The sequence below is a fragment of the Mobula birostris genome, chromosome 8, assembly GCF_030028105.1.
Source record: "Mobula birostris isolate sMobBir1 chromosome 8, sMobBir1.hap1, whole genome shotgun sequence".
NCBI classification, from domain to species: domain Eukaryota; kingdom Metazoa; phylum Chordata; class Chondrichthyes; order Myliobatiformes; family Myliobatidae; genus Mobula; species Mobula birostris.
Window position 1 is genome coordinate 49,298,838 of NC_092377.1, and position 22,635 is coordinate 49,321,472.

The 22,635-nt window shown below is 40.7% G+C and overlaps 1 protein-coding gene across 2 annotated transcripts in view; it reads right to left on the minus strand.

Annotated features, from left to right (window-relative positions):
- The window catches only part of vash2 (vasohibin 2), a 135,057-nt gene that overhangs the window by 105,859 nt on the left and 6,563 nt on the right, over positions 1–22,635 (minus strand). For both annotated transcript variants that reach the window (XM_072265156.1, XM_072265155.1), the window contains exons 2-3: positions 10,785–10,873; positions 6,353–6,409 (exon numbers count right to left, since the gene is read on the minus strand). In XM_072265156.1, coding sequence (XP_072121257.1) covers positions 6,353–6,409; positions 10,785–10,873 — 146 coding nt within the window. The remainder of the gene's footprint in view (positions 1–6,352; positions 6,410–10,784; positions 10,874–22,635) is intronic.

The following is a 22,635-nucleotide window of genomic DNA, read 5'->3' on the forward strand; positions in this document are numbered from 1 at the left end:
AATCTTCTCAGCAGCCTTGTGCGATGACGAGCTACTGTGATTGCACACTTCTCCCAATCAAATATGGTTTGTTAAAGGAAAGGTGAATGTTTTGTTACATATACAGTTTTATGTTACATTAATTTTAAAAGGGGAGGAAGTGTAACGTATGGATCTATTTCTTTTAGAGCAATGACTCACCTTAGCACTACTCATGGACTGATTATCTTACCCATGCACATTGATCTGTTGACTACTCATGTGCACTGATATTCTTTCATTTTCATATTCCCATTCTCTCCCTCTCTCTCCAATGCAAATATACCAGTTAACTTCACCTCCTGCGTGCATGGTTTTATTTTAATAAATATGTACAGTGGTGCTAAAAAGTTTGTGAACACTGTAGAATTTTCTTTGTCTGCATAAATATGACCTAAAATGGGATCAAATCTTCAGACAAGTCCTAAAACTAGATAAAGAGAACCCAATTAAATAACATAAAAAATTATACTTGTTTATTTACTGAGAAAAATGATCCAATATTGCATGTATTTATTGGGAGAAGAGTGAGATCCTCTGAAGTAATGCCTTCTACAAAAGTTATTTGGAGTCAGGTGTTCCACACTCAATGAGATGGGATTGGAGATGTGGGTTGTAGAGGTGCCCTGTCCTATAGAAAAAAGACACACAAAGTCATGTTCCTGACTGAGCCTGCTCTTCTCAAGAAAGATCTGTTCATGTGCACCATGCCTCAATCAGAACAACTTTCTGAGGACCTTAGAAGAATTGTAGAGATGCATGAAGCTGGAAAAGGGTACAAAAGCATTCCTAAAGACCTGAGTGTTTATCAGTCCACAGTAAGAGAAATTGTCTACAAATGGAGAAATCTCAGTACTGTTACTACTTGCCCTCAGAGGGGGCATCCTGCAAAGATCACACCAACAGCACAATGTGCAATGCTGAAGGGGGTGAAAAAGAACCCAAGGGAAACAGCAAAAGACCTGCAGAAATTTCTAGAACTTGCTAAAGTCTCTGTTCGTGTGCCCACTATATAAAAGAAAATACCGAACAAGAATGGTGTTCACGGAAGAACACCACAGAGGAAACCACTGCTTTCCAAAAAACATTGTTGCACGTCTCAAGTTTGCAAAACCTGGATGTTCTACAATGCTTCTGAGACACAGAACACTCAGATGAGACAAAAGTTGAATTTTTCAGCAGAAATGCACTTTGCTCTGATTGGAGAAAAAAGGGCATTGCACGCCAACAGCAAAACCTCATCCCTACTGTGAAGCATGGTGGAAAGTGCATCATGGTTTGGAGCTGCTTTGATGCCTCAGGGCCTGGACAGCTTGCAATTATTGAGGGAACAACTGTATCAAGGCATTTTATAGGAGGATGTCAGGGTAAACTTAAAAGAAGTTGGACAATGCAACAAGACAATGATCTGAAAGACAAGAGTAGGTCAAAAACAGAATGGTTTAAAAAGAAGAAAATTCATGTTTTGGAATGGCCAAGTCAAAGTCCTGAACTTAATCCTATAGAAATGTTGTGGAATGGCCTGAAGCAAGCAGTTCATGCAAGGAAGCCCACCAACATCCCAGAGTTGAAGCAGTTTTGTAATGGCTTAAAATTCCTCCAAGCCAATTTGCAGGACTGATCAACAGTTACTGGAAACATTTTGTGGAAATTATTGTTGTACGGGGGAGGGGGCGGCGGGGTCACACCAGTTACTGAAAGCAAAGGTTCACATTTTTTCCAACAAATACATGTAATATTGGATCATTTTTCTCAATAAATAAATGAACAAGTACAATGTTATTGTGTTATTTATTTAATTGGGGTCCCTTTATCCAGTTTTAAGGCTCATGTGAAGATCTGATCACATTTTAGGTCATTTTGATGCAGAAGTAGAGAAAATTCTACCTGGTTCCCAAACTTCCTGGCACCACTGCAGTTGTACAGACACAACATGAACTACTTGTTGTGAAGAAATTTCTGTGATTCTTCTGTTGAGATATCATTCTCATCTCCTTTTTTTATATTTTCAGCTATTTTGAAGGCTAATGTATAGTTTTAAAATGAGGACAGAATGATACTTATGTCAATTATGCTTTGAGTTCTAACATGCTTCATCTGAAAGGAACATTCATTCCTGAATCTCTGCACACAGAGACAAATTTTACAAGTACAAAACAGTTATTACTTATCCACAAATTCCATTTAAGACATCAAGGGTTTTACTTTCAGCTCTGTATTTGTACCCACACTGAAAACCAAAACATAAAAAGTTATGCATAGCCAAAGCAAATCTTTACCTAGATTAATTTTTGCAAGGGTTTATTTTGGAATAGCATTCAACCAAAAATCACTGCAACTACAATCAAAACAGAATAGACAAGAACATGCCAGGACATGAACAGGCAGTGGAGGCCAATTCTCTGGATTCTTTCAAAAAAGAGTTAGATAGAGCTCTTTAGGATAGCGGAGTGAAGGGATAAGGGGAGAAGGCAGGAAAAGGGTACTGATTGTGGATGATCAGCCATGATCACAGTGAATGGTGGTGCTGGCTCGAAGGACTGAATGGCCTACTCCTGCACCTATTGTCTACTGACATGTTGAAGTGAACAAAAAAATTGTTAGAGGTAACTTATGCAGCAAGGCCTGCACTTAACCATGTTTCCACGTCTGGCAGCTGTGCAATCAGAAATCACATTCTGTGAGGATAAAAAGGCTGCATGTCTAACTGAAGACATCTCTGGTGTTGAAAATATTTTATGTTTAATCTATGCATTCATAATCCATTGTAATATAGCAAATGAAAGGGAGCTGGAATTTGTTTGTTGCCTACAAGAACCCATTAAATGATTGCACATTGCTGACTAGGATGTGTTTCACCTGATGCATCAAAATCCAATGATGGCCTTGGTGCATGGACTCCAGCAATAATGGATCGGCCTCACACAGCAGAATGCCTTTCCTTGGCAGTCTACTCCTGGGCATAGCTCATAAAGGATATCAGACAAGTGCTGGGAATGGACTGGGCTCTGGGGAAAGAGGCCATCTGAATGAGAAAGGGGATTGAAGGGAGATTTCTAGATTGAAAGCTGTAGGTGGCATGGTGTGGCAGGAGAAATGGCAGAAACAGTATGGTGCTTGAGTTGGTTGCTTCTATCAGTGCTAGTAGTGAGAGTGGGGAGGGGGCAACAATGCCCATGATTGCTGGTTGATGTGGGGAAGGATGTGGTAAGGTGGGTGGAGCTGACAGGACGACCTGGCCGGGTACAGTGTGCATGATTCAATTGAGACACGGAAAAGTATGTAAATTGCAGGTCAGATTGAAGGTGGAGGATCACCTGTGATGCATAATCACTCTCCAGTGCATGAGAAGCTTATTGCTGACCTCAGCTTTCTAACACAGCAGCATGGCCTTTCCAAAGGGTCAGAGTTGGGACAAAGCTAAATTTCTAACAAATATTCCTTGTTCAGCTCCTTGTTGTAAACAAGAACCAGTCTTCAGTTCTTAATGTAAATTGCAAGCAGCAATTGGTTTGAAATTAAAAGCATAGCTTTGCAAACAGCATTTTTTTTTTACAAAGCACAGGCTGCTGGTTTACAGCAGGGGCTAGCTGCTCAAGAGATATGGTTTGCAAAGTGAAGTGACCATGAAACCTTTTGACTACATCAGCCAAATGCTATACAATGGGGGTTATGTCACTTACCACATCAAAATTGGTCAGTCATAATAATCTATCAATGCTTGGGATATTTGTGTACTTGAGAGACAGCCCTCACAGCATTAATCTTAGGTGTCTGAGATCTCTGTACCCAGAAATATTTAGACTATCTGTGTAAATTATTTTGTCACAGTAAAGGTACCTGAGTAACATCACATGCAAATAATGTCAACTAATAGTGAAATAGTATACAGTGGCATGCAAAAGTTTGGGCACCCCGGTTAAAATTTCTGTTACTGTGAATAGCTAAGCAAGTATGACTCTGTGACTGAGTAAAAGATGACCTCATGTCCAAAAGGCATAAAGTTAAAGATGACACGTTTCTTTAATATTTTAGGCAAGATTACTTTTTTATTTCCATCTTTTACAGTTTCAAAATAACAAGAAAGGAAAAGGGCCCGAAGCAAAAGTTTGGGCACCCTGCATGGTCAGTACTTAGTAATATCCCCTTTGGCAAGTATCACATCTTGTCAACACTTTCTGTAGCCAGCTGAGAGTCTTTCAATTCTTGTTTAGGGGATTTTCACCCATTCTTCCTTGCAAAAGGCTTCTAGTTCTGTGAGATTCTTGGGCTGTCTTGCATGCACTGTCTTTTGAGGTCTATTCACAGATTCTCGATGATGTTTAGGTCAGGGGACGGTGAGGGCCAGGGCAAAACCTTCAGCTTGTGCCTCTTGAGGTAGTCCATTGTGGATTCTGAGGTGTGTTTAGGATCATTATCCTGTTGTAGAAGCCAACCTCTTTTCATCTTCAGCATTTTTACAGACAGTGTGATGTTTGCTTCCAGAATTTGCTGGTATTTAATTGAATTCATTCTTCCCTCTACCAGTGAAATGTTCCCCATGCCACTGGCTGCAACACAAGCCCAAAGCTTGATCAATCCACCCCCATGTTTATCAGTTGGAGAGGTGTTCTTTTCATGAGATTCTGCACACTTTTTTCTCCAAACATACCTTTGCTCATTGCGGCCAAAAAGTTCCATTTTAACTTCATCAGTCCACAGGACTTGTTTCCAAAATGCATCAGGCTTGTTTAGATGTTCCTTTGCAAACTTCTGACGCTGAATTTTGTGGTGAGGATGCAGGAAAGGTTTTCTTCTGATGACTCTTCCATGAAGATCATATTTGTGCAGGTGTCACTGCACAGTAGAACAGTGCACCACCACTCCAGAGTCTGCTAAATCTTCCTGAAGGTCTTTTGCAGTCAAACAGGGATTTTGATTTGCCTTTCTAGCAATCCTATGAGCAGTTCTCTCGAAAAGTTTTCTTGGTTTCCAGACCTCAACTTGACCTCCACCGTTCCTGTTAACTGCCATTTCTTAATTACATTATGAACTGGGGAAACTGCTACTTGAAAACGCTTTGCTATCTTCTTATAGCTTTCTCCTGCTTTGTGGCATCATTTATTTTAATTTTCAGAGTGCTAGGTAGCTGCTTAGAGGAGCCCATGGTTGCTGATTGTTGGGACAAGGTTTGAGGAGTCAGGGTATTTATAAAGCTTTGAAATTTGCATCATCTGGCCTTTCCTAATGATGACTGTGAACAAGCCATAGCCCTAACAAGCTAATTAACCTTGGTAAAAGTTATCTGAGAGCTCAAATCTCTTGGGGTACCCAAACTTTTGCATGGTGCTCCTTTCCTTTTTCTCACACTAAAATTGTGCAAAACAAAAATAATACACTAATCTTGCTTCAAATGTTGAAAAGAATGTTTCATCTTTAACTTTATGACTTTTGGAGATCAGTTCATCTTCTACTCACTTAACTATTCACAGTAACAGAAATTTTGACCAGGGGTGTCCAAACTTTTGCATGCCAAGCTTTCGCATGCCACTGTAAATGTTAGCACTAGGGATTGTTAGAAATGACAAGGAGAATGACAGAAAGACAGGGTGACAGGACGAAGAAGGAGAATTCATGCCTCAGCCTTCAGTTTGCTCATTGCAGCCTGATGGGCAACTTGTTCGTCTGCAACTTGTTAGGATGTTCTTTTATTTTGTAAGAATTATACCTATATTTGGAAATCCATTTAGAAATCGTCCGTAATTCTAAAATCTTTAGTAAATCAGAAATCATCTGTGAATGTTAAATGTGCATCAAGAACCATTTGTCTAAAATTGCGCATCATTAAAAATAAAATGAACTAGTTTTAAACTACTTCGCTAGCTGGAAGTATCTCCTCTTTGGCCAGGCTGGGGGTGGGGGAGGGGGGGTACCAGTCAGGGTAGCAGGTTTTGGCACTAAACCCTGCTGCACACTAGTCAGGGAAGGAAGCTAGTCTTTGAAAAGTAGGTTGATACAGTATATCCTCCCTAATGCAGATACCCAGAGATACCCTTATCAGAGAGGGCTTTAACTTTCGTTTTGAGTTTAGGGCTTTGCAGACAGTGAAACCACTACAGTTTCACACTATTAAGTAAATTATTTAAAACAAGTTCTAACAGAGTAAGGCTCACAGATCCAGGCTACCTTCCATTATCACAATTCATTTTTCAAGCTTGTTAGTACATAAACCATATTGAAACACGGTGCCAGATTATCTGATTTCTAACCATGTGACTTAATAATTCTGATTCCAAAGTCGTTTTTTTGTATGCAGATTGAATTCTGATTCTCAGCAGAAGAAACTGGTACTTACCAGCTTAAAGGTCTGATTTTCTTAATCTCAAAGAACTGAGTTCCAGTGTGATTGTATCTGTCAATTGGTTAAGCTAAGGAAATGGCAGAAACCACGTGTGCGTTATTGAGATAGATTTCAAATATCAAAAATGATTTAAGCTTTCTTTTCTGTTATGTCTCATCAAAACTATTCCACAAATTGTGTTACAACCTTAAAAAATTAACAGGTTGTATACTTGTTGGAAAGGTGTCTGCTGTATTACAAACAAAAAGCAAAAGTGCAATAGTTGTGTTGGGGCAGATCTTGCAAGTTTGTATTTTTTAAAATGAAGTCAAAGTTCAAGATTTCTGCAGCACTGAATCCACCACGGAAAGTCATCACTGTCAAAAACAATTGCATTTTTACAAATTAAGTATTGTAATATACCTTTTTCCTCTGTATGTAGTCTCAGATCACCGTGACACTGAAATGTTACAACTCATGTCCAGATGAACTGTGTTATTGAAAACCTAGCAGAATTCCTTGGCAACTATTGAATTACAGCTCTAGAGGTTCAATCAACCATGGCTGTTGCCTGGATGAAGATTAGATATTCTCACTGTAACCACATTGATTTCCTCTGGGCACACCACTTTCATTTCACGTTCCAAAGTTGTGTGCTTGTAAGTTAGTTGTTTGCTGAAGTATGTTGCTGAGTCTATGTCTCTCTTAACATTGACCAGAATTAGTCCGCTACTAAACCTTAACCCTTCTCCGACCGTAGATAGCTGAAGGATGCTGTGTAAGGGTTTGATTTTGTTATAGATGCACAAATCATAAAATCAATAAGATTTTCAATACAAAAATGATTTCAAAGGGAAAATCAATCTTAAGATGTTAAAGTTAAAAAATACAAATAATTGCAATGGCATTTTCCTCTTCTTCAGTAACAAGCAACCAAAATTTAATGTTAATTTAACCTCCAGAAAATAACCTACTGTAAGGATGGCTGCTGGGTATCAGATGTAAAGCCATAGAATAAAACAGTTACTTTCTTCCCTTAAATACAAAAGAGAATAATCTACTTTGTCAGCTTTTGATTTGATTATTGATATCACTAGTGCTTTAACTATCATAAATAACATGCAGTGAAGGCTTAAACCACAAGGGGATACATGTTGGATAATCATTACAGAAATGAAAGCCTACAAAACTGTAGCCTTTTGTATTGCACCAGTGAACCATCTGTTAGATTGCAAGATGTGACGCAGTCCAATTGCATTAAAAGATTCTATGCTACTAATATTTTTATAGTTACACATAAACAATCAAGTATTTTAAATTGACCTCTTTATGACCATTTAGGCTTTTAAAATAAAACATTAGTTTTCTTGTATTGATAGATTTATGACTAGTTGAAAGAGAAACTGAGCGTACTTTTAGAGGTCCATTAGAATGAATACACATTTCTATCATTTTGAGAAGGGGTGGGTAATGGGTACTTTAACAATAAGTAGTAACAACAGATTCTCTTAGTTACATAGACATTGAATATTTCTAAACAATCACAATTTAATTATTCATTATTCTCAAATATCATTAAAGAACACTCAAATCCCCAATATTAACTTTAATTAGTTATACGAATATAAGCTATATGGTCTATAATAACAAAGTTAAAAACTAGGTATTGAATCAATTTGACACTTCACTTAGAATGAGGATATAATGTTTGACTGCACATCAAACCTAACAGCTAGAACAACCATACACACATGTACCATAAATTGCTTCCTCACACTGATGAGCATCACATCTAGGTTGAATGAGTCCTTCCTTGCAGCCACTGGGCCCCAGGCTCGCCTTCCCTCACTACCATTCTCCAACCCTGAGTCTCTCAGACTCCCCTGTCACTTCTTGGATCCTCAGAGCCCCCATCTTCCTCCTGTCCTACCTTTCCTGAATACTTTAACCTTCCCCCTTCCTCTGACACCTCCAACTCTCCTCCTTCCTTCAATCCCAGCTCCAATCCCAAAGTGTCTTTAGCATTCCTGCCGACCTTCCCTTCCTTCCCTGAGACGGAACATTTTGTCCTCAGAAAGGGCTTTATGTTTGTCCCAATTCACCCGCACCCCAGTGAGTTTCATGCCCACCAGAACACCCATCTCTTCTTCCGTCGCTTCTGTCTCTGAGCCGTCTTCTTTGGCAAGAATTCCCCACCCCACACCAATGATCCCATCTCTTCCTCTCTTGGACACCCCACACTGCCTCTCTGCCTGCCCTGGATCTTTTCTTCTTTAACTGCCGACAAGACATCAACCAGCTCAAATTCAGAACTCCTCGTCCTCCTCAAACCTTACCCCTGAACACACTGCTCTCCACTCTCTCTACATCAATCCTAACCTTACTATTAAACCCCAGACAAAAGGCGTGCTGACAGCTACCTTGCTGAGGCCAAGTGTCAACTCTCAGACACCTCCTCATACCTACCCCTCGAAGAAAACCCCACTCTAGACCATCAGGAAACTGCCTTTGACACCATCACAGACCTCATCAACTCTGGAGAACTCCCTTCCACTTCCACCAACCTCCTTACCCCACATTGCTCGCTTCTACCTCCTACTCAAGATCCACAAACCTGACTGTCCGGGTAGGCCCATCGTCTCTGCCTGCTCCTGCCCCACTAAACTCACGTCCTCATATCTTGATTCCACTTGGTTTAGTCCCTTCCCACCTACATCTGCGATACTTCTCATGCCCTTGATCTCCTCCACAACTGCCAAGTCCCTGGCCCTGACCACCTCATTTTCACCATGGCTGTCCAATCCCTGTACACTTCTATCCCCCATCAAAAAGCCCTTAAAACTCTCCACTTCTTTCTCAATAAACAAACCAACAAGTTCCCCTCTACCACCATTTGGCTCCATCTGGTAGAACTGGTCCTCACCCTCAACAATTTCTTCTTCTGCTCCTCCCACTTTCTCCAGACTTGAGGGATAGCCATGGGCACCTGCATGGGCCCCAGCTATGCCCAACTTTTCATTGGCTACGTCAAACAGCCCATGTTTCAAGCCTTCCCCAGTAATGCTACCTAACTCTTTCTCCGCTACATTGACAACTGCATTGGTGCTGCTTCATGTACCAATGTTGAGCTCATTAATTTCATCAACTTTGATTCCAACTTCCACCCTGCCCTTAAATTCACTTGGTCCATTTCTGACACCTCTCTCCCTTTCTCAATCTCTCTATCTCCATCTCTGGAGACAAACTGTAATCTGATATCTTTTATAAACCTATTGATTCCCATGGTTACCTTGACGATACCTCTTCCCACCCTGTCACCAGTAAAAAATGCTACTTCTTTTTCTCAGCTCCTTCATCGTCTCCCCATCCGTTCCCAGGATGAGGCTTTCCTTTCCAGGACATCAGGGGTGTTTTCTGCCCTCAAGGTAAAGGGATTCCCTTCCTCCACCATTGGTGCTGTCCTCACCCGCATCTCCTCCATTTCCCAGACATCCACACTCCCACTCCATCTTCTTGCCAACATAATAGTGAACTTCCTGCCAACAAACTTCCTCTTGTTCTTGCCTGCAATCCCACAAGCCTCTGAACCCAACACATCATTCTCCATAACTTCTGCTGTCTTCAAAGGGATCCTGCCACTAAACACATCTTTACCTCCCCCCCACTCTTAACTTTCCACCCGGATCACTCCATCCATGATTCCCTTGTCCATTCGTCCCTCCTCACTAATCTTCCTCCCAGCACTTTGCCCTGCAGGCAGCCATAGTGTTACACCTGCCCATTCACTTCCATTCAGGGCCTCAAACAGTCCTTCCAGGTGAGGTACACTTTGCCTGTGAATCTGCTGGATTTGTTTATTGTATCCTGAGCTCCCAATGCTGCCTCCTCTACATCGGTGAGGTCCATTGTAAATTGCAGGATCATTTCATCAAGCATCTCCCAGTGGCCAAACATTTTAACTCCTATTCCCTCTCTGACATGTCAGTCCATGAGCCTTCTGTTCGGGCCACCTTTGAGGGTGGAGGAGCAACACTATATTCCATCTGGGTAGCCTCCAACCTAATGGCAGGAATATTAATTTCTCTTTCCCTTCCCTTCCCCTCTTCTTCTATTCCCCATTCTGGCCTCTTCTCACTTGCCTATCAGGTCTACCTGGTGACCCTCCTCTTTCCCTTTCTCTTATGGTCCACTCTCCTCTCCTATCAGATTCGTCCCTTTCCTACCCACCTGGCTTCACATATCACCTTCTAGCTGTCCTCCATCCCCTGCCCCCACCTTTTAATTCTGACGTCTTCCCCCTTCCTTTCCAGTCCTGGAGAAGAGTCTCGGCCCGAAACGTCAACTGTTTGTTCATTTCCATGGATGCTGGCTGACCTGCTGAGTTCCTCCAGCATTTTGTGTGTGTGTGTGTTGTTGCTTTAACACCAACAGACAACAGAAAGGATACTGCAGAAGCTTCATGTAGCTTTGTATTGTGCGCAGCCATTCCAGCACTGACATGGACTGCTTGTATTTTGGCGGTAACGGTACTGGAGGCTGAATGAAAATAAAAAGCAAGTGTTACAGTTGAAGCATACATTATTAGGTGTCTATATTTTCCAGTGCAGGCCCAAAGGGCAAATATTTGGCCAAATCCTGCAATAGGTTTACTTTAATTTATACTAGTATAATAATACTCATGGAATGTGAAAGTAAATTAATGAACGTGGAGCTTCACATATAACAATACAGTATTGTATTGTGATTCGGAGGAAGTATACCTGCAGGGAAAGATTTATGCATAACTTACAGATTTCCATTATGGCAATACATTAGCCTGAATGCAAAGAAAGGGAAATTTTATGCTCAATTGGAAAATATTCATTTGCCCCCGAGATTGCAGTATTAGGCCCATTATTAAGTGACTAAAATGGTAACAATTAGACTAAGTATTATTAAATATGAAGTGTACCTGTTCCATAGACAACACAAATTCACAAGTACTCTCTTGAATTGTTAGGTTATTGGCTGAAATGCACTACATTGTACAAGGTACTCAATCACTGGAAAATATCTAAAACCCTATGAATCAACTTACTACTGAGGATCCACCAACTTTTTTGGGGTGAGATGTTGTACTTTGGGAGGTCAAATCTAAGAAAAGGCTGCACATTAAGTATCAGGATTTTTAACAGTTGTAGCAGCCAAACAACTGCCGCTGCTGGCGACCGAGCAGATTTGTTATTCTTGCATGACTCGCCTTCACTCCTGTAACGGTTGCTCCAAAAGTCAAGGGTATGTATTCGATCCTTTGTTAGCAATTAGCAAACATGCAATCTTGAAGTGATGAAACTTAATCATACCCAAGTGTAAACTAAACGTACTGAGTGGTCAGAAAGATATGGGTCCCAGCTACTACAAACTGCAATGAACAAAGCATGAAGACAGAACTTATTCCCTTCACTTTTACCACATCCCCCACGCTCATGGGACTAGTTACCATAATAAACGTGCAACACAGAATACAATGCAGATAGAGAACAGAGGCATGGTTCCTACAACAGTGTTGGGATACTGAAGGATCTGGAGGTCCAGGTCCATGGCCTTCCCAGGGATAGCTGCATGGGATGATAGGGTGATAAAGGTGCGTAGCCTTCTGGGAAGGGCAATGAATACAAGAATCAGGAAGTATAAAAAAAGTTTGCTTAAGCCACATCATGAATATCGTGCACAGTTCCCGTCACCCTGTTACAGGAAGGATCTTAGACACGTGGGCAGGCACAAAATGAAAGAGGCCATGAGCAGGCAAACGGGATTAGCTGAATAAGCATCAAGGTTGGCACAGATATGATGGGCTGAAGGGCCTGTTCTTACTCGACTGTTCTATGTTCTATCACAATTAAACTCTAAACTACAATCTGAGGTCATTCGGAAGTTAAAGAAGAAAATCAGGATGTGTTGACCTTGAGAAGATAAAATTACAGTTCCTTATGCTTCAAAATACAAAGCAAGATCCAAGAGGAATTATTTGAGTTTGGGGGTGCTAATTTGTTGAAGAACTAATATTTAAAATGAAAGATTTTATCCGGAAATGATTATGCAACATCCAAAAGACTAGCACTGTACAGTTGCAAAAATCACATTAACTAGTCTTGCACACTTTCTGAGCAAGTTCATATCACATGGACACCCTGATACACACTAATGATGTTTTGCTGGTATCTACCATTGAAATATAAAGCATAGCAAAGTTTTATGCACCTTCATCTTGTTATGAACGTCAACTGGTACAGTTTACCCAGGATAGAAGCAACTCAAAATGAAATTTCAAACTGAGTTATGCAGAAGTTCAAAGCAAATCTCACTTGCAGTAGCTGGCAGAAGAAGCCAAACGCACTACAAACATCCTTGCCTAAACTGGCATCTCAACCACCATATTTGCTCTAACTATCCAAGAATTTGAGAAGGCATCCTGCAAGAAGAGAAATAGTTTCTCTTTGACAGATCAAAAATTGATTAAAGAAATGAAAAACTCATCTTTAAAGGAATTTGCACCAGAAACAAAACATTCCTCCACTCAACTTTTCATCAAGATTAACTGGACTCAATGCCCTTTAATCAGCACTTCCTGCAGGAGAAATATCTTTGCATCTGTGACCTCGGGCAACCACAAGAGCCTCCAGTGCTGCCAAGGTTAAAGACTGTATCTGTCATTTTTAGAACCCTTGCTGAATGTCTGCACGGAAATATGCCACACTTTTCTACTTTCTGCTGCATTGCAGAAGTAAAACATCCCATCAATAAAATGGGGAGCTAACCATTAGTAATGAATGCAACTTTGCATCCACTCTCTGAAGAGGATAACAGTGGTACCATGCAGCAAATTTTCATAACTACTACATCTACAGACAAAAAAACATAGAAGGAAGCCCCAGGACTGGTGGAATGAATCTTTAAATACTATCATGGAGAGTGGTAAATGAGAGTTCAGCCTACACTGAATGGCGAAGCATCTGGAAGTTCCCTGGGTGGAAAATGGGGGGGGGTTAAATACCCAAGACTGATGTGATAAACCTGGGGAGACTGCTTAGTTTTTAAAGAGAGTACACCTGCCCAAAAATAATAGTCCTGGCTCTGGGTAATGCATAGAGGTCACAGAGCAAGGGGAAAAACATGTTAGCAAGATTATTTGTTGCCAATTACTATTTATCCCTATTGCAAAAAAAAGAGCATGTTTAATATTTGGTATGGTAGTTTAGGTAAATAATATACACTCAAATGGCCACTTTTTTTTAGGTACACCTGTTTACAAATGCAAAAATCTAATAAGCCAATCATGTGGCAGCAACTCAATGCATAAAAGCAGGCAGGCGTAATCAAGGGGTTCAGTTGTAGTTCAAACTAAACATCAGAATTGGGAAGAAATGTGACCTTAATGACTTTGACTGTGGAATGAATGATGGTTGGTGCCAGATGGGATGATTTGAGTATCTCAGAAACTGCTGATCTCTTGGGATTTTCACACACAGTCTCCAGAGATTACAGAGAACAGGGCAAAAAACAAAAAAAAAGTGAGCAAGAGTCCTGTGGGTGAAAACGCTTTGTTACTGAGAGAGCTCAGAGGAGATTGGCCAGAAAGGCAACAGTAACTCAAATAACCACATGTTACAACAGTGGTGTGCAGAAGAGCATCTCTGAATGCACAACATGTCAAACCTTGAAGTGAATGTTTGGGCTACAGCAACAGAAAACCACAAATATACAGAAATACACTCAGTGGTCACTACAGGACACTGAGTGTATTAAGTTATAAATTTCCAGCATCTGTGGAAGTACACCACAAAATTAGGTACAACTTTTTGATACAAAAGTTCTATATATGATGGATATTCACCATCCAGGGCCAGGGGCCTTTTTTTATTGCCAAGTTCATCTTTCTAACTTAGCAGCTAAAACTTCTAAAGATCAAAGAGTTGTTTTTGAGTAAATTAACCTTCCAACCAACAGTCCTTGTTCAGCTTCCTGTCATAAATGGGAGTTAGTCTTTAGTTCTTAATGTAAATGGCAAGCAATAATCAGTCTGATGTTAAAATGGCAGCTTTGCGAATGAACTGCATTATCTGTACAGCGCAGGATGCTCGCCTACAGCACAGGGCTGATTGTTCAAGAGTTGCAATGTAAGAAAATGTTAATTGGCTTGCATCAAACTGGCTATGTTTCTTATTTCAAGGAAGCTTGCAGACCAGATTGATACCTTCAAGTAGCACATCAAATAGCTGATCTATCAGTAGTTGGAAGGTTTGTGTACTCAGAGCCAGCATTCATAGCATTATTTTTGGATGTTTGGGAACTCTGTCGCTTGAATATTTTAGACCCTCTGTGTGAAAAGGTATCTCAAAAAAAAAAATCACATGTGTATGAAGTCATCCAAGTGGCAAAAACAAAACTATATAAATGTAAGAGTGCAGTCAGGCTTGTTAGGAATGGTCAAGGAACAGCAAGAAAAATGACAGAATGATGGAGTGAACTAGAATCCATTCCTCTGCCTTCAAATTCTGTGATGGACAATTTGCTCAACTGCAACTTGTTAGTATGCTTTTTTAGCTTATAGGAATTGTACATGTGCTTTGGAAATCCTTTGTGTTTTAGAAAGCATTTGTAATTTGGAAATCTTTTATAAGATAGAAATCTTCTGAGCTTCAAATGTGTTTTAAGAATTTTAATCTAAATTTAAAAGTGTATCACTGAAAATAAATGAACTGTGTTTAAACTACTTTGTTAGCTTGGTAGGGAGGGGGATCCAACACTCTAATAGTGGGGTATCGGCAGCTAAAATCACCATGGAGGATAAACAGGGAAGTGATATAGCTTTTGAAGATTAGGTGGCTGCCATATAACCTGCCTTTAATGACGATACCTGCAGCTATCTATAATCAGATAGGGCTTAAAATCTTTGTTTGAATTTTAAACTTCACGGTCAGCAAACCCACGTCATCCTAAAGATAGAAATGAAAAAGTATTGAATGTTTTGGGCTTGGAATGCATTCATTCTGTGTCATAAATTTTAGAACCATAGAATCATAGAAAATTACAGCACAGAAACAGGCCTTTTGGCCCTTCTTGGCTCTGCCGAATCATTTTTCTGCCTCGTCCCACAGACCTGCACCTGGACCATATCCTTCCATACACCTCTCATCCATGTACCTGTCCAAGTTTTTAAATGTTAAAAGTGAGCCCCCATTTACCACTTCATCTGGCACACTCCCACCACTCTCTGTGTGAAGAAGCCCCCTCTAATATTCCCTTTAAACTCTTCCCCCTTCACCCTTAACCCATGTCCTCTGGTTTTTTTCTCCCTCAGCCTCAGTGGAAAAAGCCTGCTTGGATTCACTTTATCTATACCCATCATAATTTTATATATCTCTATCAAATCTCCCCTCATTCTTCTACGCTCCAGGGAATATGCTTTATATTTTCACATGATAGAATACACAGTAAACACAGAAACCAGTAATGGTTCCTGTTCTTTTTGCCCATACTTAAGTCTGCTTGTGATCATACTTAAGTTTCATTACAAGAAATTAAAAAAATAACAAATTTGGGGCGCCACTGTAGGGTAGTGGTTAGCTTGGGGGTCAAGAGTTCAGATTTTGATTCTAGCACCATCAAGATTATCCTGGTGTTATATTGGTTGACGGCTACGCAGTGCGGCTCATTGTGCTGACAGGGCCTGTTCTGTGCAGCATCTCTAAATAAATAGATTAAAGTCAATTCCTCTCATGCCAGGTGAGAGCCAAAGGAAATACAAATGGCATTCCATCACGCATGGTTTGGCCTTGTGTTTCTATTTGAAAGTTGTTCGCATAATTACACAGTTGCATTTAAAAACAAGATGAAAGCTGAGATAAAGAGCAGTAGACAAGAAAAGCTGGATGATTCTAAGCTCAAACGTTGCCAAAGCTTAAGTTATGACATTAACATCTATAGCAGGCTTGAGCAGACAACAAGACTATTACAAATTTGATGGAATTTAATCATGCGTTATTTTGCACATTTTTATTGATCTACAGTAGCTAAGATCTGTCCAGATGTCAGAGCATTCACTGCTTTGTTCCCTTTCCAAAACAATAATTTTCAATGAGATGTGAATGAATACATCTATCACCTATTACGAAACCTCTGACTTGCATTGCTGTTTATGCAGCTGATTCAGTTTCATTCCATCCTGCTGACGCAACAAAAGTAAATTCTGATTTGATAAGAACTTGACTAAAGTCCACTGTTTAAACGCAATCTTGCAAAACGGTAATTTGTCTAATCCAACTTCCATTTATAGCTTCAGGTGGAAAAAATAATCCTCAACTTTTCTCTGTTGCAAATTTCATCAAGATTAACTGAATTTAGTTACTAGTCCGAATAAATCGATAAAAGACTAAATTCATGATGGAAACTTTTCGTACAGAAGATGGTTAGAATACACACTGGCCACGTTTCTTCATCCCTTGCTTAGAAGATACAAGAAGGAAATATAAACATAAATATAAAGGTGGGAGGAGAAGCAGCGCGCCACGCGTGCGCAGCCCTCCGGTGAAAAATCATATCGTATCCCTTAAATAGGGTCCATGGGCAATTCTGATTTGATGGAGATGGACGCGAAAGCACAGAGGAACATCTGGAAAGATTTCTGAAATGCTCGTTCGCTGCTGTCATTACTGCGTGGTCAGGAATCTTTCGGAGGGAAGGCCTCAAAATCCCCGGCTTTGCCTGCTGTTGGCGACCGAGAAGGAGGTCGAATCGTTCGGATAGAGATGGCACTCAGTACTCAGTGTCAGAGAGCTGATCAGAGCTCAAAGTTTTCGGATGACTCAGAGTCGGACTGTGGTCGGGTATGGCAGGGAGAGTTTTTCTTCCTTCTCCCGTCTGCGTGAGATGTGGGACATTTGAGAGACTTTGAGCTTTTACTGTGCTCATGGACTTCTTCATCAAGTTATGGTATTGTTGCACTGTTGTAACCATATGTTATAATTATGTGGTTTCGTTAGTTTTTTTCAGTCTTGGTCTGTCTTTTGTTTTGTGATATCACACCAGAGGAAATATTGTATCATTTCTTAGTGCATGCATTACTAAATGACAATAAAAGAGGACTGTGTGTCTTCATAATCTAAATACACAAGACTTTAGAAACATAACAAATCCTGGCCAGTCTTTTTGGGAATTGATGGAACCACAAGCACTTGGTTGATCATCATTGTTAAAAAGCCAATTGATTTCAGGACTCCCAAGTCAAACACGTGTCTCACTGAATTCATGTGTCTTTTAGGTGTCCCTTTGTTTTCTCTCTAACTTTCTTCATCAATCTATCAACAAGGCAACTTTGTAAACGGTGTATCACTAGGACAACCCTGGCCTCGCCTATCTGAGATATTCCCTCGGTCTCTGTCTTAAAACAAAGTTTGTTTTCACTTTTCCAACTCCGATGAAAAGCTTTCAACCTTAAACTCTTCACTCTCCACAGAGGTTGTCTAATCTGCTGAACGTTTCTAACATTTTATTTTTAATTTTGGGCTATGTGATGTTGATTGATACCACTTTAAGAATTGTAACACAAGACCAACTACTCTCAATTCATCTGTCTCCACTGCATCTGCTCTCTGGACTAAGGAGATGCCTTCCTTCTTCCCAGAAAGAAGCTTCCCTTCCACCACCATCAATGCTGCCCTCAACTACATCTCATTCATTTTGCGCACGTCTGCTCTCACCCCATCCTCCTGCCACCCACCAGGGACAGGGTTCCTGTTGCCCTCAACTACCACCCCTCCACATCCAGCAAATAATTCTCCATAACTTTTGCCATCTCCAACAGGATCCCACCACATGCCTCTACACCTCCTCCCTCACTACTATTCAGGGCCCCAAACAGGTGAGGCAACACTTTGCCTCTGAGTTTGTTGGAGTCATCTACTGCATCCAGTCCTCCCGGTGTGGTCTCCTGTATATCAGTGAGACCCGACGTAGGTTGGGAGACCACTTTGCCGAGCACCTACACTCTGTCTGCCAGAAAAAGTGAGATCTCCCAGTGGTCACCCATTTTAATTCCACTACGCATTCCCATTCTGACATATCAGTCCATGGCATCCTCCACTGTCACAAACTCAGTTTGGAGAAGTAACACCTTATATTCCATCCAGGTAGCCTCTAAACTGATAGTATGAACATCGATTTCTATAACTTCTGGTAATTCCCCCCCCCCTTCACCTCATCCCCTTACCTCCCCATCACCTCCCTCTGGAGCTCCTCCCCCTTTTCTTTCTTCAATGGCCTTCTGTCCTCTCCTATTAGATTCCCCCCTTTCCAGCCTTTTATCTCTTTCACCAATCAACTTCCCAGCTCTTTACTTCACCCCTCTCCCCTTCCCGGTTTCACCCATCACCTACCACCTTGCATTTCTTCCTCCCCTTTCCCCACCTTCTTGCTCTGATTTCTTGCCTCCTCCCCCCTTCCCCCTTCAGTCCTGGTGAAGGGTCTTGTCCTGAAACTTCAACTGTACTCTTTTCCATAGATGCTGCCTCACCTGCTTCCAGTATCTGCAAATGTTCTCTTGTTTGTGAAAAGGAAGGATACCATTGTATCTCAATAAAGCTCTCAAATGATGCCCTGGCCTAGAGGAAGCATTACAACTGTTGTAAATTAAAGAGTTGATTATCACCATAAACATGAGAAAGTCTGCAGACGCTGGAAATCCAAAGCAACACACACACACACACAAATCCTCAGCAGGTTGGAGGGAGGTGATAGGCAGGAAAAGAGATAAGGTGAGAGAGGGAAAAGGGAATGAGGAATGGCGAAGGAGTGGAGGGGCAGTACTGGAAGTTCAGGAAATCATTGTTCATGCCATCAGGGTGGAGGCTGCCCAGAGAGAATATAAGGTGTTCAACATACAGGAGGCCACACCGGGAACAAACGGTCAAAATTTTCTGTGGGTTGTAGTTGATTATTATCAATTCTTGATATTTATTCTGAAGCAGGGAGAATCATTTAATACTTGAATATATTCAGATGATTGGAATTTCACAAATTTGAAGGATTCATTCAGACGTCACATTTGAGTAATCCTGGAATCATGCCTGAGGAGTGGCTCCTCTATGAAACAGAAGTAACACTAGAGAAGTTACAGAGATATCCAAAGTCAGACTGATTCCTATCACCATATATTTTCCCACATTGGAGTATACCTGCCACCTTGTAGCCCACTCCCTTAATCTACTTGCCTCCTTTCAGACACTCTCTGTATCATTCCCACAGTGCACATTCCCTCTTGGTTTTATTCTGGCACCATAATTGGATGCAAAACTGTCTGCCTTTTCATCCAAGTGAAACAAATTTAGACTAGCTCAAGAGTCACAGCTAACTCCTGTAACGTGCACTGGTATAAAATCTTGAAATTGAACCACTTATTCAGAGTATTTTGTATCTTTTAATCAATCCCCTATCCATGTTAATATGTTACCCACCAACTCTGCAAGCCCTTCTTTAGGATAACAAGATCTTGATGTATCTTACCAAATGCTCTTCTAAAATCCAAGTAACAGTAGCACCATAGGTTCTTGGATCATCAATTGACTAGGTCAAACATGACTTTCCCTTCACAGTTTCATACAATTTTACCAAATCATATCATGATTTGCTAAGCGCCCTGTTACTATACCCCTTACAATCTACAGCAATGATTTGGCTAAGACCAAATGTTATATTTCCAAGATGCGAAATTGAATGAGGATGTTGTTGAGGAGGATGCAATGACGGTTCAAGAAGCTGTCATTAAACAATGCTGAGTCACTGATCAGTACTGCCGTTAAACCATTTTGACTTATCCTATCACAGACACTCCCTTCGATCTACGCATCCTTCTCCTTCCCAGTTCTAAAAAAGCAAAGTAGATCTGAAGCATCGACCATTTCTCTTTTTACAGGTACTGCCTAACTTGCTGAGATTTTCCAGCATCATCTGTTTTTGTTTAAGGGTGACAGGGTTCAACTAAATGATCAGGCAAGAACACAACAGATTCAACACAATGTGAAAAAGCTTGTGACTTTTCCCCATTTAGGCACACAAAACAGAAAGGCAGTTATTTATTAATCAGATAACGTTGATGTTCAAAGGGAGCCAGGTAGCCCTGTACACAAATCACAGAAAGCCAACATTGTTGTGCAAGAAGGTACCAAATAGTTTTTTGACAGTCATTATAAGTTTGAAGTACTGGAGTACAGGGGTAAAAAAAATTACATAAGGGTTTGCTAAGAGTGTACTCAAAGTATTGTGTATTATGCAGTTTTGGAGTCATTTTCTAAATAAAAAGGATGTTTTTGCTACAGAATAAGTGCAGTGAAGATTCACCCATTTAGTTGCCCCAGAAGAGAGGCCGAGCTGACTAGGCCTGTGTTCTCTCGAGTTTAGATGACTGAGAGGATGCCTCATTGAAGCTTCCTATAGAACTCGACAGGCTGGATGCAGGAAGAATGTTCCTCCTGTCCGAGGAATCTAAAATCAGGAGTCACAGTCTCAGAATGAAGGATAGACCTATTAGAACTCCAATAAAGAGAAACGTCTTCACACAGCAAGCTTCAGAAGCAGAGTTGCTGAGTTCATTTGAGACCAGTAGTTTTCTGGATAATAAAGAATTGAGAGATATGGGAATAGTGCCCCAAAATAGTGCAAGGCAGATCTGATACACAATCATGAAAGGTTTAAGGCCTACCGCTGCTCCCATTTCTTAGATTCCTGTATTTTGCTGATAAGAAATAATTAGCTTATAGTTCCTAACTCTTCTCCTTCATTTTCTTAAATTTATATTTGCTACCTTCCAATCATTTTCAGAACCAAGAGATTTTTGAACAATCACCAATGAGGAGGGATCTCACTGAAATCTTTCGAATGTTGAAAGGCCTAGACAGAGTAGATGTGGAAAGGATGTTTCCCATGGTGGGAGAGTCTAGGACAAGAATCAACAATCCAGCCACCTGTTTTAAATCTGTGGGATGCAAACAATGATAACCAAAGGATTTGTCCAGTTTTTGATACCCTTAATTTCTTATTAATAACTTCTATAACTTTTGACTAAGAAATTCAGTAGACCTTTGCAACCCATCCATCGTTGTTTTATTAATGACATCTTCTGCAGTGACCATGGGAACAAAACTTCTGGTTAATGCTTCAGCCAGTTACCTATTTTTAATTTCACTGGTCATAGCCCTCATTCATTTTTGCTATTTCCTTCCTTTCTAATTTTCTTTGTCTTTCTTGCTAATTTACTCAGTTATAGATCTCCTCCCTCCATCAGATTTTTAATCATTTGTTGATTTCTGGAATTAAGATATATTGAGAAATCATCAGATGATCAAAAAAATTTAGTTGGTACTTCCGAAACTCTCTTAAACTTTAGACTTGCCATTCACCTATTACAGGTCTCTTAACCTGATATTATCCTTAGCTACGGATGGGATGGGTTTTTAAGACCACAAGACATAGGAGCAGAATTAGGCTATCTGGCCCATCAAGTCTGCTCCGCCATTCAATCATGGCTGATCCTTTTTTTGTCCTTCTCAACCCTCAACCCCAGTTTCCAGCCTTCTCCCCATAACCTTTGATGCTATGTCCAATCAAGAACCTATCAATCTCTGTCTTAAATGCACCCGGTGTCCTGGTCTCCACAGCTGCATGCGACAACAAATTCCACAAATTCACCACCTTCTGGCTAAAGAAGTTCCCCTGTATCTGTTTTGAAAGGGTGCCCCTCTATCCTGAGACAGCGCTGTCTTGTCCTAGACTCTCCCACCATGGGAAACATCCTTTCCACATCTACTCTGTCTAGGCCTTTCAACATTCAAAAGATTTCAATGAGATTCCTCCTCATCCTTCTGAATTCCAGCAAGTACAGACCCAGAGCCATCAAATATTCCTCGTAAGATAACCCTTTCATTCCGCAATCATCCTTGTGAACCTCCTCTGGACCCTCTCCAATGCCAGTACATCTTTTCCTAAGATAAGGGGCCCAAAACTGTTCACAATACTCAAGGTGAGGCCTCACCAGTGCCTTATGAAGCCTCAGCATCACATCCTTGCTCTTGTATTCTAGACCTCTTGAAATGAATGCTAACATGGCATTTGCCTTCCTCACCATTGATTCAACCTGCAAGCTAACCTTCAGGGTGTTTTTAGCACAAGGACTCCCAAGTCCCTTTCCATCTCAGATATTTGGATCTTCTTACCATTTAGAAAATAGTCCACACATTTATTTCTACTACCGAAGTGTATGACTATGC